Raw genomic sequence first — 14,817 nt, 5'->3', positions numbered from 1 at the left:
AGTTGATCGACCCCAAACAGCTGTAGTGATACTGAGATACCAGTACTGTAGTCAGAAGAATTGTTCTATATGAAAACATGAATTTTTATCAGAAGATTATGCCCTATAAAAAATATTATTAGTTTATCACCCTATCTGGGCAGGAAAAGTGATGAGGGAGGGAGGCTTTTTTTTTTAAATTTTTTATTTTGCTAAAGCCAAATGGTTTGTTTGCTGGTGCATAGATATTCAAAGTAAAACATGATTTAGATAATGCAAACAATATCTACTAACTATTTAATAAAATAAATGAAAAAAATAAAGAAGTAAAATTTTAAAAATAAATTTAAAATATTTTTTTTTTTTTCAAAAATATATTTTTTTTTTCTAGTACCATAGAAGGCATGCGCGCGAGGGTGATAAACTAATAATTTTTTTATTGGGCCTTATTGATAGGAAAAATAGTTAAAGAGCAGCATCTAACCACAGAATTACAGGGTAACCACAAATCCATCAAAATATTTATTTCTCTACACATGACTTACATGCATCATAATAATAATAATAATAGATGGATTTATATAGCGCAAATAAACGAGGTCTCTATGCGCTAGACAATAATGAAGTCAAGAACACAAAGAAAACAGCTGGGAAAAAAAACCAAAAAAAAAAACACCAAGCTAGCACCCAAACCGAAGTATGGGGTTACACCATCATCGCCAACTGGAGGTCTGTATTTATGTACTCCGGTTAGCATCGGTTAAGTCTTGATCTTTTCTGGGATCAGGTGCCTCCTAACCTGGAACAAACAACACTAGCTAGCAAGGTGAAACAGAGAAATTGAAAAAAAGAAGAAAACGGTGGCTATAAAGAGGCAAATAAAAAGGTTTTGAGTCGCTTTTTAAAGATGTCAATTGACGCTGATTCACGGACTTCAACGTGTAGTGCATTCCACATCATTAGCACAAATTGAATGCCTGTGGGTCTGTATATGGTATACCATTGTATATCTATGGCAACAATATATGTGTGAGTTTCTAATATACTAGAACACAATGGAATCATAAATGCTGGTCAAATATAAATGGTATTAAAGATAATTCTAATAAACCCCAAGAATTCTGTACATTTGTAGAATCCTATCACAACACAAATTTTTAGAAACCGCAATACTATCGTGAAATACTATGTATGCCAAGCTTGGTAAACATGGTAGATATTGTTTAAGTACGTAGGATAACTGCGAGTACTGTATATAGGCTAATTGAAATTTCTCACCCAAAGGTATGTTAAATCAAGCACTGAGGTGAAATACAAACGAGGGATATTTAGAATCGTCTTGCATTTATCTTATATTAATATTGCAGAAAAAGTAGGCCTGATCAGTAATTATTCATGATTTATAACCTGGATAAGAAAGGCTTTTAAACCGGGAATGAATCTTAGAAACTACTGCATGAGTCATTGTTCTTTATAATTCGGGGAAAATAAGCCAATAATAATTATCGCTGTTACGAAACAGTACTAGGTTTTCAGGGTTAAACGGTTGTATAATATACAGGATTATTTTTTAATTGTACAAAATCTAATTGATAGTGTATGCAGTCCTGTTACCATGGTAATTATAGTTACACAAAATCAATCAATCAGAACCAATTTGCAATCTCCTCTGTCCCTTGGGTGTATGTATGGCCAGCCATTTATAGTAAATCCAAATTTTACTTAAATGAAAAACATTTGCAGTAAGTTAATCTCATTTGACTGAAGTCTAATTACATTTTAATTAATTACAATAGGTTGTAATTCTACAATTAATTAGAATACAATTTGACATTTGCATTCTTAAGACAGTGCTTGGAATTCAGCACTGGTCTATTTCATTGCCTGTTATTTACATCCTATTAGTCATGTGTACAAGAACCATATTTCTGAGTGGAACATATTAAGCCCTCATCCAAACTACAATTTATTTTTACAGTAGCAAACCAATACTAAAGCCTGTGTGAAAGCTTCCAAACATTTTTCGATACCGACAGTGAATGTATCTGAATGCACCCAATCTATGTGACTTATGAAAAACGTTACTTGGTTGCTCCTGATTACTTGCAATTACATTGCAATGAAAGCTAAGTCTGAATAGGGTAGTAGATACTATAGTGTGTCTTGCCCAAGGACACAAGTAAGGTTACAATCATCAGTCTCGAAGTTCGCAAGCGCAAAGGCATACCTACGTGCCGCACAAAATGAGGGCAGCAAAGCGTAGTTGGTTAACAGTGTTGGAACTGACTGTAACCACTGAATATGCACTGAACCGTGAAATACAAGTTGGCCTAAATAGCACGTTAGCTTTTGAAAGAGAGGTTGGACCTGTTACATCATACACTAACACAATTCATATCAAGCAGGAAAAAGATTTCTGGAGTAGATCTACTCTAGTGTATAGTGCCAAAACCTCCATGAGTCGACAGGGCTCAACTCAAATTTTCTAGCTATTGAAACCTGTTCTTAACACTTTTCTTTGTTGACAATTAAAAAGAACACGGAATTAGCGGCATCGAAACACCCACACGTAATAAATCATTTGTAGTGCGAGGCCTACTTGTGTCAGAAGGTTGAGTATGCAAAGAATTCAGATTAATAAGTCTTTAATTGTATTAGTTATGACTGGCAATATAATTATGTAATTCAACGAAAGCATTGTAACAGCCATATTCAAAATGCTAATTTGATTATTCATAAATTCTATAATCTGTAATACGCCCGTTTTGACAGTGTTGCTTTAAGCTGCCCTGATCCGTGATATGCTGGTAACGACAGGCCTGATAATAACGATAAACAAGATAATTTTATATTTTTTTCCAAAACCAACACAAAGTTGGCAGTATATGTGACAATTTTTTTTCAGATGATATTGTATTATTTATCAAAAATATATTATTATCAATATTAATATCTTATATATACTGCTTATTATATATTTTTTTATTCTTTATATTTTATATATACTATAACATATTTGCACTTCATAACCATCATCTCTAGTCATGCCCCTGGTCAAATGTATTGTGACGAATTTGTAATAGATATTATCTTGAAAACTTTAAAAATAAATTAAAATATTGAATTAGTACCTAGGATCAAGTAGTTACTAACTTCAAAGGAGACATACTGTAAATCAAAACACTTTTCAGGCCAAATAAAAAAAATTGCTATTTTCTCCACCCCTCAGGCATCCATTTTCTCACCACCAAATTTTTATTATTTTACGAAATGTTTGAGAATCTGGCTAACTCGCATCATAAAATCAGTAAAATTCCTCTTGATCGTTCGTGGTTGGGGATATGTTATGAATTATGTCTAAATGTGCCTACTCGGTAAAAGGGAGAAAGTATGGTAGTAGCTACTTAGCATCGACCATCTTGGATTTGTCATCTCGGAGTCAAAAAAAAAGAAGAAATAAGTGCCCTCACTCTCCTTTTTTCAAAATATTAGGACGAGAAACTACTTCTTTTTTTCACTTGGCCTTACATACTTTTATTTCAAAAAATCCTGAATTGATTACAAGCAAATTTAAAGTGCATACTGCATTCAAACAATTATGGTATTAATTATTCTGTGCACCTGTTCTTCAGGAAGGAAAACATTTTCTCAATTTCAATTGAGCTAATAACTTACTTAACTAGGCTGATACAAAACCATTCAAATATTGAATTTCATTTTTCAAGTTCTTTAGCTTAATGAAGATAATCAATAGATGTAAGGTACTGTATATCAAAGAAAAGCCAGCAATAAATGATCCACAATTTCATCATAATGATAATAGGAATTTTCCTTTACTCAGGAACCGCTTGTTGAGTTAGTTGAAACATCCCATAATAACACCATTACAATTTACTATTAAGAAGCTTCATTCCAGTTATTTTGAAAATAAACTATGGTAGGGTTGTTTGAGTACATTGAGGATGTTGCACTCAAGGTAACTGAAATATTGATCAGAAAGATCAGCTGAATTTGAGTTTCTCATTAAAAACTTATCTTATAAAAATATGTATCTTCATTCTCTGAAGCCCAAGCCTTGATCTAATCAAACGGCTTTGATTGAAGAGATGGACTGGTCAGCAATAGGTCAAGAATGAAAAGAGTTATGGTTGTCTGGAGTCGCCAAATTTTGTTGAAATTCCCAAACAGGTGCTTAACACAATTACCCCCAAACGACACACAGACACCTGTATTTGGTTGAAGAGGACCAAGGTAAGAACAGCTCGGCTTTTTCTAATAATTCATTTGTATTGGAAAACAGATTTGGAAGGCTTCACTCAAAAATGAGAGATGAAGACTGACGGACTGGCAACCATTTTCATAAATCAATGCAACACCTGGAAGGGATGATCAATCTATCTTGAAGCAAGTTGTGTGTACATGTTTATTGGTGTCAACTTTTTGGGGCACTTCCTAGTCAATAAATTCCTAATCTGCATCTTCTGGGTTATAAAATCTCTGGATAAACTAATAATAGCAAATAACCTTTTTTACATTACAGAGAATAGAGTTGTTTTGGTCATGAAGAAGTATATGATTAAAACTAGCATGATGGGAGGTAGTATAAACGGAGAGAAACACTGATAGATGGAGATCCCACATTCAGATTTATTGCTTATCACATTAAAAAAACACGAGTTGTAATACATCCATAAAATTAATTAAAACATTAAGTATTTAAGATCCATTAATAAACATTCTATAAAAAAGTTTAGTGTAAAAAGATATCACAGAAATTATTACAAACTACATCAAAACTACTGTACATACATAAATATTTAAAAGTTTATATATTAAAATGGATTGATGTAACTATATAGACATCACAGAGTTGTTAAAACCAAATAAATCTATGAAAAACATGCATAAAATTAGCTCTGCTAATAATATAGGGGCAGGCAATATGTTTGCTGTCTATCATTACAGCTGACATTGGTTTAGATGTCAGATTCAGATTTCACACAATGGAAGTGGAAACAAGGCAAAAAAGAAATAATATATTTAGAAAAAAAATGCAATTGTGTCGGGAGAAGCCAAATAAGGCCCAAGTTATTTAAGTCTGGCTCCAAAGTAATTTGTTTGAAGACCATAGACAAGACACAAAGACAGTTCAATCTTAAAGAGAACAACGGCAAATGTATAATTCCCATGCTTATAATTTTAACTACTGTTTAATATTACTATTTTTTGGTATTTATATTTACTTATTTATTTGTCATTTAATGCCTTCATTGTTACCTTGTTTTAGGCTCTGCTAGGCATTTTGTACTTACTACCTTTGTTATTTACCAGAAGTCATTTTGTGGGGAAAAAATTATGATTTATGAATCGCTATTGTTGTTATACTGTAATGGTAGAGAGATACGACACGCACATCTACTGAGCACAAAAGGTAAAAACAAACCATGAGAAAAATATCTTGAGAAAAAAAGGGAATCACTTCAAATCTACATGAATGTGTTATGTGTGTTATGCACTTGACTCTTGATATGACCAGCAACAAACAACTTTAATGTAGAATGTAATCAATGCCGTAGCCAGCTATTGGGATAGTTGGGACAGTCCCACACAATTTTTCTAATAGGTTCATAAAGAACAGGTCCACACTTTAAAAAATTGGTCCAAATTATGCAGTTTTATGCTTAAATGAGTCCACTTTTTGAAAAATGGGTCCATATTTCTCATATTTAGCCTAAAATGGGTAAACTTTTAAGAAAATGGGCCCAGATTTTTCATAGTTTTGCATAAAATGGGTCAACTTTTAAGAAAATAGGTCCACATTAGTTGAATTTACGCGTAAAGTGGGTCCACCCTGATATTGTCCCGCACTGTTTGAAAATCCTGGCTACGGCATTGAATGTAATAGTCTCAAAGCGCTTGTGGAATAAACAGCTTGTTCATTAACTTTCTTCTCTCTTTCGGGTCACTTCACATCTGACCTACCCCGTTAACTGGTGCCACAACAAGGGATGAATGGACCTGTACACCCAGGTAACACCCTACACGTCGCACAAAATGTACTGTTGTTTAAGGTACGCATTCACCAATTGTGTACACTGGGACCACAGTTTATAGTCCTTATCTGAGAAGACGTTTTCCACAACTGACTGCAGGCAAGCGTGCCACTCAAACCAATGCTAACATGGCTGAAGGGCCTGGTGCCACTGCATTAACCGCTTGGCTATATACCTGTATAGGCTTACACGCCAAATTAAAAGGATATTAATGAAAAACTGTAGTGTACTATCAAAAAGCCTACATTTCCTAAGCTTAAGCTATATATACTTAGGCTTTCTAATGTTCAATGATATCAAAAAATAATTCACATCGACCATCTTGAATTTACCATCTTGGAATTTTAAAAAATGCCCTAATTCTCCTTTTTTCAAAATATTAAGAGAAACTACTTGGTCTTAACTTGTAAAGCCCTGATGGCGACAGAACACATACCGTACTTACAAGACAGTGTTTTTGATCTGGTAGCGAAATAGAAAGCCTCGGCAATATGTGACTTTCCCCTCTCTCTCGGGTACACTTCATTGGCATCTCATTGCACCCTTGACCTTATCCCCTTTTACATCATGTGAATGAACTTCTCAATGACCTTCACAATGCCTTCTGGTTATCAGTAAGGATTTACACTACATGGTACTTCACAACATAATCACTTAACTCCTGTTGACTGTAGGGTTTAATTTTAATTTGATAATATTTTTTTTTACTCTAAGTTGATCTAAAAAATGGCAGGATGTATACTTCAGTACTCAAGAATATTTAATGAAACAGTGTTCTCTGGTTATATTTATTTCATTTCATTTCAGCATTTATATTATGTTCTTTGCTTTAGTCTCACAGCACATTTTCCCTGGTTATTAGATACAGAATCAATTATACACATGGGGAGCATTCCTAGATAATGCATGTACAGGACTACTAACAAATCATTCACCACCTACCTGGTATGCATTTATACTCAAACACAAGCGGTGTGACGAGCACCCAACCTTCCGATAGAAAGTCGGGAATATTCAGCTATGTGCTCTGCTTTTAAAGAATACACAAATGTTCATACTATGTTATAAGAACGTATGAAGCGGTGGCTTAGAAATTTATCAATAGGGAATCCGATATTAAGTCAGACAAGGATCCAAACCTGCTTAGGGCTGCCATGGAGGTATTATTGAGAAGGAGATCACTCGGCAACAGATCCCTTTGACGCGACAAACCTATGTGTTCCCCGCTTTTGGATCGCACGCGGGCGTATTATCCTATAATTCACATTTTTTCGTTAGCAACAACTTGGCAACGACATGCATTTATACGCTTCCAGCAGAGCGGTTGTGCAATAAAACGTTTGATTTTAACCCATTAAATATCTTTATAATGAACAATGTTCCCCTGATTAGATTTTTTCGGGCTTTTGGTATGCTGTCTCTTATACACATCTAGATGTGTATAAGAGACTGTATATTTCAGGAACGGATTCCGTAAAATATTTATGTTAAAATTACTTCTGTGTTCATTATAATTTTGTCTAAAGATAGACTGGTTCGACTATAAAGCTAAGTCAGCGTAAAACTGAAAAATACTCAGATTTTTTATTCATTTTTCGAATAGTTAACCCTAAAATGACTTAGTATATTATAATCCTTAATCATTTATTAATTAATATCTGTTAAAATTAGAATTGCCGAATTTTGGCCAATTTATGAAAATTGAAGTTGAAATATACTATACTTTTATAGGTCATGTAAATGTTCCATTAAATCCGAAACTTTTCTTGGAGGAAAATATTAATATGTTTGATATTTTATGAGAGATAAATGTATCGGCTTCAAAATAGAAAAGATTGCGCAGCCATAGTGATTGACAGTATGTAGTGCGCATTGAGAAAAGAAGGTGCTCTCCGTTTCGTCATGTTCAATTTTTTGGTCAACTATGCCTGCTGAAAATTTGATGGCGGGGAACACATGGGACTTCAAAGGCATCGCGCAAACGTTCTTTACGCGCTGCGGCAACTTTGATCTTGGTTCATTTGCATAGCGCTGCGTGCGCGTGGCTTTGCCGAGTGATCTCCTTCTCAATAATACCTCCATGGGGCTGCTTAGGGCTTTGGTCAGGGACTCAAGCCGATTCTATATCATTAGTGCTTGTCCAAAGAAACCTTTTGGATTCGAATTTAGGTGGGTTTTTGGAAAGGAAAACGTTAATGTGTCCAATGTGTTCATTTCAGAACATGGCACACTATGTCATGCAAGTGTGTATAATGTAGCAGGCCTAAACATAGAGCATGGAGGTATATAAAAAAATACCTCCATGCATAGACATGTAGAGTGATGTCCTTCTGAGATGAAGGGGAAACAGACTCTCTCACAGATAACTTTAGTTTGTACAAATCAATGCAATCATTAATTTACTCAAGGACCATTTAAATCAAAGTAATCCTCTATTTATTTATCTAGTTTAAGATATGTGGCAAACAGAAGATAATTGGTTCATAATCAACCCTACTCTTCCCAGTGAAGGATATCTAGGGTGGAAAACATGTGTTCCTTTAGTTTTTATGCTAATGGTCCACATCAGCTCTTTTGGAAGGACCACCTTAGTGTTTGCAGATGAATGTAATAAAAAATAATGATGAAAAAGATTCTTGAAAACAATATATTAAACACAATGAAAGTTGTTAAATTTCAAGATTCGATGAGGCACCAGGGTCCTCGAATGGCATAAAGTGGGCCAAATTGAACACCATTAATGAATCCAAAAATTTGTAATAAAAGGAGCCCAGGGGTAGGGATTTTTACAGATAGAGGATAAACCCACCTTAACTCAACAGCCAACTCCCCTCCCCCCATTGTTGGGGTTGCGGTAAGAAATATAAAAATAACCTCTAGATGGCCGGAAATGGCACTGTCGGACTTAAATTTCAATTCAATTTTCATTTTTTCTCTATTATTTCTACAGATTTCTAGCATCTAACTTACTGTGTACAGCTATCCTCCAGTGAATCAACATTCAAATGAGATAAATACATTATAAATCAAGTCAGTCAACTGAACATGTTGGTATTTTGCTTCACAGTACATTGACTTTTTTTCCTCAATTTAGACATAAGAGTTGGTGTATGCCTTATGCCCCCTTTAAATCTCCTATTGTTCTAATCAAGATAATAAGTGGCATTAAACACAAGGGTAACTACCTTCCTCTGTACGTCACGTCACGCATATTGGTGACAACAATGAGGAAGTAAAAGAATTCTTCCAAATTTCTATAGCCGGCTTTGTTGTGTGACAGATTTTAACAGAAAAAAAACTGTGTTTATCATACATTTATAAAATACTATTTTAAAAAACAGTGATACAAACAGGATGTGGCTGTGCATACACTTTTCTTGGTACATAATTGTGGATCAGAGTCTGATGTGTGCTGTACAATGGGAGGGATGTTAGCAGGAATCCTAAATTTCTGTATTGGAATGTGCTGATTTTGTAATTTACTGATTTTGTAATACAATTTCAGTTGTATAGCTGCTCGTAAATTTGTTTTTATACCTGAATACTGTAAATAAATTTTTAAAAAAATAAATGACTGGCCAGGCTTAAGTCCCATTTACACTAAACATGATTACACAACAATGACATACCATCGCTTAGTTTGTATTCTTCAACGCTGCACGCATCTGTATCATGTCGTTGTCATGTCGTAATCGTGTCTAGTGTAAATGGGACTTCAGAAACATACGGTAGTAGGAATGGTGCTCAACTTCTGATTACAAAGCTGTGGGTTCAATCCAAGCCCACTTCCTAAGCCTCATGAAAAATGCAGTACTACAAAGTGGTCCCTTAATAGAGATTTCCTCTGCATAGAGGTTGGATGCAGTGTTAAAAGATTTACTTTTCCTCATTTTGTAGCCAAAAAAGTGTCCCATATAGGGGTGTCCTCTTAATAGGAGTGTCCCAAAGGAGGGGTTCTATTGTATTAAATACTAAATTATTATTATTATTATTATAGTTTTTCCAGGGAATATATCTCAATTATAAGTCAATACTGCAAACTATGTAATTTAATGTGTACTTTACATTTTATATAATATAATATTTTCTGGCCAAGATATCTCCTTTTATGGAATATTTCCTTTGAAATATTAATGTAAAAAAAGAAACTTTCTGAGACACCAATAAATATTTATTGCTATTAATAATTCAAAATATTTTAATCAAAATTTGTGTCCAAATTTATTCAATTTTAAATGTACATTATATTTATGGTGCTTCAGTCACAATATTTTTTTAATCATCAAGCAGGAAACATGTATCACAATCTTGTCAACTGTGATTTATTCTGTCATGAAAAAAAAATGAAAATTTTAATTCCAATGAGTGGTTCCTCCATCGTAATCTATTTTCCGCTTGTAACTAATTACTTTCTTAAAGACTTGTGCATAACCTTCAGTAAAATATACTTTTTAGCAGATTTCAAGAACATGGCACATTATTAAGAGCCTGCAGAAATAGATATTATGGGCTGTTACATCTTGAATATCTAGAACACAAGTAAATTACCAATCCATTACTCTAGTTAATTAGTTCATTCTTGAGCATAAATCATAGGGAATGAGAAGCCTACTAAAACTAAAAATCTGCTAATGATGCAAGAGAGATGATGCAAGACATATTAAGGGATAGGGTGAATTTATATTTAATATTATTTTAAAAGCGTCTTTTGTAGATGACATGAGGTCATGTTTTATGTCCTTTTTACAGTAATACACTTCATTCTAAAAACTGAATGTCCACATGTGAGATCTCTGTTTTTATTTCTTGGATCATCACAATCTCAAACTTCGGTTTATACTATTTCCATGGCTACACTTCTTTGATTCATATGCCTACAGTATAATCCATCTCAATGGTTATGGTTATGCTTATAGTATCTTTGCAGACAGTTTTGTTTGGTCTTAATGGCGAACTTAAAAACTACAAAATTTAAGCTTACATTTGTTATGATATTTATTTGTCCTATTCCCATCATATTTGACTTTCATGGTTGATCTCCATTTTCCCCTACTTTTCCTCTTTTGCATTTTCAACCTACCTTCATATGGCCCATAATTTTCTTTGCTACTGCAATACCTTACTTGTTACTCCAATTAAGGGAAACTATCTTGTCTCATTTATTGACATGGACTAACAAGACTGTTCCCTTCCAGATCCCTCCTATAACTAAGTAATTAATTCAATTAAAATAAATCATACCTATTAGAGTATTAATTACACACTTTACAAGCAATTAAAGCCATTAACAACTTGACCCCTGCTTGGTCCCACAATTGTCCTATTAAGGTTCCTCTTGATTTTAATGTCTCTCATTAATCATTTCAAAACAGATCTTTATCTTTTTCCACACAAGAAAAGATGAATTAAAAAGTGAATTGAAGTGGATAATGGCCCATTTTGCTTAAGAAGTATATTATTTTCTAGGTACCTGCCAGAGAATTATATAGCTTTCTCAGGATGTAGGCAACAAAACCATAAAACTTTTTTTTTTATAAGAACCAGTAAATTTTTTCCCAGGCTTAATGTTCTTATTTTTTGGCAAATTTCAGGCTCGAAATGTTGTTATTTTTTGGCGAATTTCAGGCTCAAAATGTTCTTATTTTACAAACTTTTCAAAGACAAAAAATTAATACGTAGGCCTAACAGCAGTATATACAGGACTGTAAGTATTACTACATAATCGCAGGCATCTACTGCACATAAGGTACAGATAAGACCAAATAGAATTTTTTTCTTTTTCTAAAAGAAATAGGTTTTATTTTTTTTTAAATGGTTAATTTTCCACCAGCCTCAATTTGTTCTTAGTTTTTAGGCAATTTTAGCCTCAGTGTTCTTACAAAATGTGTATTAAAAAAAAGGTGTTTATGTACCCTATCCTTATTTCAGTAGGCCTACTCTGAAAATATTCTTCAGATAAAATTAATAATAAGGCTAAAAAAAATTGTTTGTTTGCCCTTCTTTTTTTTTAAAATGATAAATAGGGGCGGGTTAAACAAGTTTTTTTCTTTATTTATTTTTTTTTAATACTCATCAGATGGAATAAAATAACCCATAAAGGCCTAGAATGGCAATATTTTACATCAGACAACAACTTTAGACTAATTTGTAGGGCATCTGGCAAAAAACAAAAATGTATTCACTCACATTTTTTTTTATTTGTAAAGAAAAAAGCTAAAAAAAGACTTTTTAAATTTTTTTTTTCCACCCCTATTCTTTTCAGTGAGTTAGGTGCGGGTGGAGGAGGGCAAACATTTTTTTCTAGTGTAAGTTCCTTGAGCCTTTTGGTTACCATCATTGTAGTTATACTTTGATTTTAAAACTGTTTTTGCAGTTTCATTTCACCATAGAGGAATAAAATAGGAGTTACAACAGAGAGTATCTTATCTTATCTTAAACTTATCTTGCTTTCTTTAATTCAATTAACTTCTTTCACTTGCCATGGCTAGCTCAATAGCTTTGGGTACTGTCCAGCTGCCCCTGGATTAAGTCTTCCACCAATAAATAACTAAAACAAAAAATTAATGATAGCTTCGGTTTTACCTCCATGCTCGGATGGACCACACAAATTTGTTGCCTTGCATTGTTGTGTATAGGTTTAGGCACCCACTTGGGGCACAATGGAATTAGATATTCTGGCAAATGTAATCATTTTAAATTTTGTTTTACCAATTTTGTTTTGGGTACTATGCAGTTTTTTCTATAATAATGATGGGCACCAGACCACCCAGACCTGTTGCCTTGCCGTGCTGTGGCTGTGCATAAGCTTGGGGTGGGAGGGCGGGGGTTGAGGAACCCATTTGAAGCACAATGACATTAAACCTCTGGTTTAGGGCACCCACTTGAGGAACAAAAAAATTACATAAATTACAGTGATTGTAATTATTTTAAGCCTGTTTTCGCAATTTAATTTCGCTAATTATTTTTTAGGGTACCGTCCAGCTGCCTCTAGATTTAATCTTCCACCAGCATCCATAAATAAAACCGAAATAATAATTATGGACTCGGACCACACAGTCAAGTTGCCTTGCAGTGCTATGTATAGGCTTTGGGCACCCACTTGAAGCACAATGGAATTTAACTTTCCTGCCAATACAATCATTTTACAATATGGTTGTAAAAAACATCCTCAGTCTTGCGGCTAACCACATACAGGAATCTACCCTGAAACTTTATGGTCCAAAACACTGAAGGTATTCCATATGGTTTTTATATTCTAAACTGCATTATTTTAACAGCATTTTCATTTTATTTTTTGCATCTTCATCCAGCCTAAGAAAAATGAAAACCATTTCCTAACAAACAAATATGAAATCAACTTAGGGCCTGTTTCTGCTGGCAAGAAATAAGCAATTAATAATCGCTTTTTAAAATAATTATTTTCCAAAATAATCAATAAAATAAAGCGATTAAAAACACCAGACACAGGATTGTGTGCTGTACACTTTTTAGCTGCAACAAAAATAGCGATTATTAGTTGAAAAACACCACACAGGATGTAAAGAAAAGAAGATCAATTCGTACTTCCAATATCTTTTTCAATTAATTTAATTATTTATATATTTTTTATTTTTTACTAGGCCTATTACTATTGTGGTTGAATGTTTCTATTTTGCCTTTTATATTCATGTCATTGTCAGTGTGTTTGGTATTAAGTTTTATAATTGTGTATATGTTTGGACATACCTCCACAGTAATGAAGTGTGTTACAATTAAAAATGTGTGTATCCGAATAAATTACCTATCTACCATTTGTGGGGGTGATAATAGTGATCAATGTAATTTCCACTGTGATGGGCAGTCAATAACCAATTTTGCAAATGCAAAAATTAAGTAGCAGTGTGGACAGACTGTCTGAATAATTGATTAGGAATAATCAATTATTTTAAGTTTTTCAGTAGAAATTTATTTTTTAAAGTGTCTTATAAGTGTTACTTTAACTTAATTTCATTATCATCTGCAAGAGGGAGAGCTGTTTTTAGGGCTGCTTTTTATAGGAACACTGAGATTGGAAAGCAAACATCTTATAAACTACGTCAGTTCAGCTACACTTTCTTTTTTTTTTAAAGAACCCGTATTTTGGACAGATGTTCCTCAACATTTTACTATGATTTTGATATAACTACTAAAATGTTATATTCTTAAAAAAGTTGTCACTGACCATTTTGTGTTGTTGATTTATTTGGGAAATGATGTACACTTTTATTCATTTGGATGAGATTGATATTTTTTTGCAATTAAACCAAAGAAATTTACTGTTTTGTTTGACATTTTAGAATGGCCCTGGAAAAAATGGCCCCGGTAAAAATGGCCCCATAAGACAGGTAGGTAAAAATGGCCCCAATGAAAAATTCGGTAATAGAAATTGCCATTTTTACACCTTTTTCCCCCAGTTTTTAAATATTCAAAAATCTGTATCTCATTCATCGTTGCTCAGTTTTTCGTCAAACAACTTTTTTCTGTCTCAGAAAAATCAGTTCTACAACATATCAAAAAAATTTTTTTTCTCCGGAGCCTGACTTTAAGGCAACATAGGACAACATTTAAAAGATCATTATGTTAGTGCTACTGAAACTGTTAATTATTTCAAAGTTTTACCTAAGTGCAAATCCGAGTTTGATTGCTTAATTAAACAAATGCTTTGGATCAAAGAACTGAAACCTACACTTAACAAACAAACTGATTCAGTCAAAGCCAAACTGTTTATCTAGTTAATCTGCTAAGAAGGGCTAATTATTGCTTAGCT

General features: G+C 33.4%; 1 protein-coding gene across 2 annotated transcripts in view; it reads right to left on the bottom strand.

Moving 5' to 3' along the window:
• The window catches only part of LOC117105235 (semaphorin-5A-like), a 66,519-nt gene extending 57,471 nt beyond the window's left edge, over positions 1-9,048 (bottom strand). For both annotated transcript variants that reach the window (XM_033246316.1, XM_033246317.1), the window contains exon 1: positions 9,003-9,048. In XM_033246316.1, the coding sequence (XP_033102207.1) occupies positions 9,003-9,033 (31 nt within the window). In that variant the 5' untranslated portion in view covers positions 9,034-9,048. The remainder of the gene's footprint in view (positions 1-9,002) is intronic.
• Positions 9,049-14,817: the final 5,769 nt, after the last annotated feature.

Source organism: Anneissia japonica, unplaced genomic scaffold (genome assembly GCF_011630105.1).
Source record: "Anneissia japonica isolate Jap-2015-1 unplaced genomic scaffold, ASM1163010v1 scaffold287726_len2788222_cov184, whole genome shotgun sequence".
NCBI classification, from domain to species: Eukaryota; Metazoa; Echinodermata; class Crinoidea; order Comatulida; family Comatulidae; genus Anneissia; species Anneissia japonica.
The sequence above is the reverse complement of the archived record's forward strand: the minus strand, read 5'-3'. Positions and strand labels throughout refer to the sequence as shown.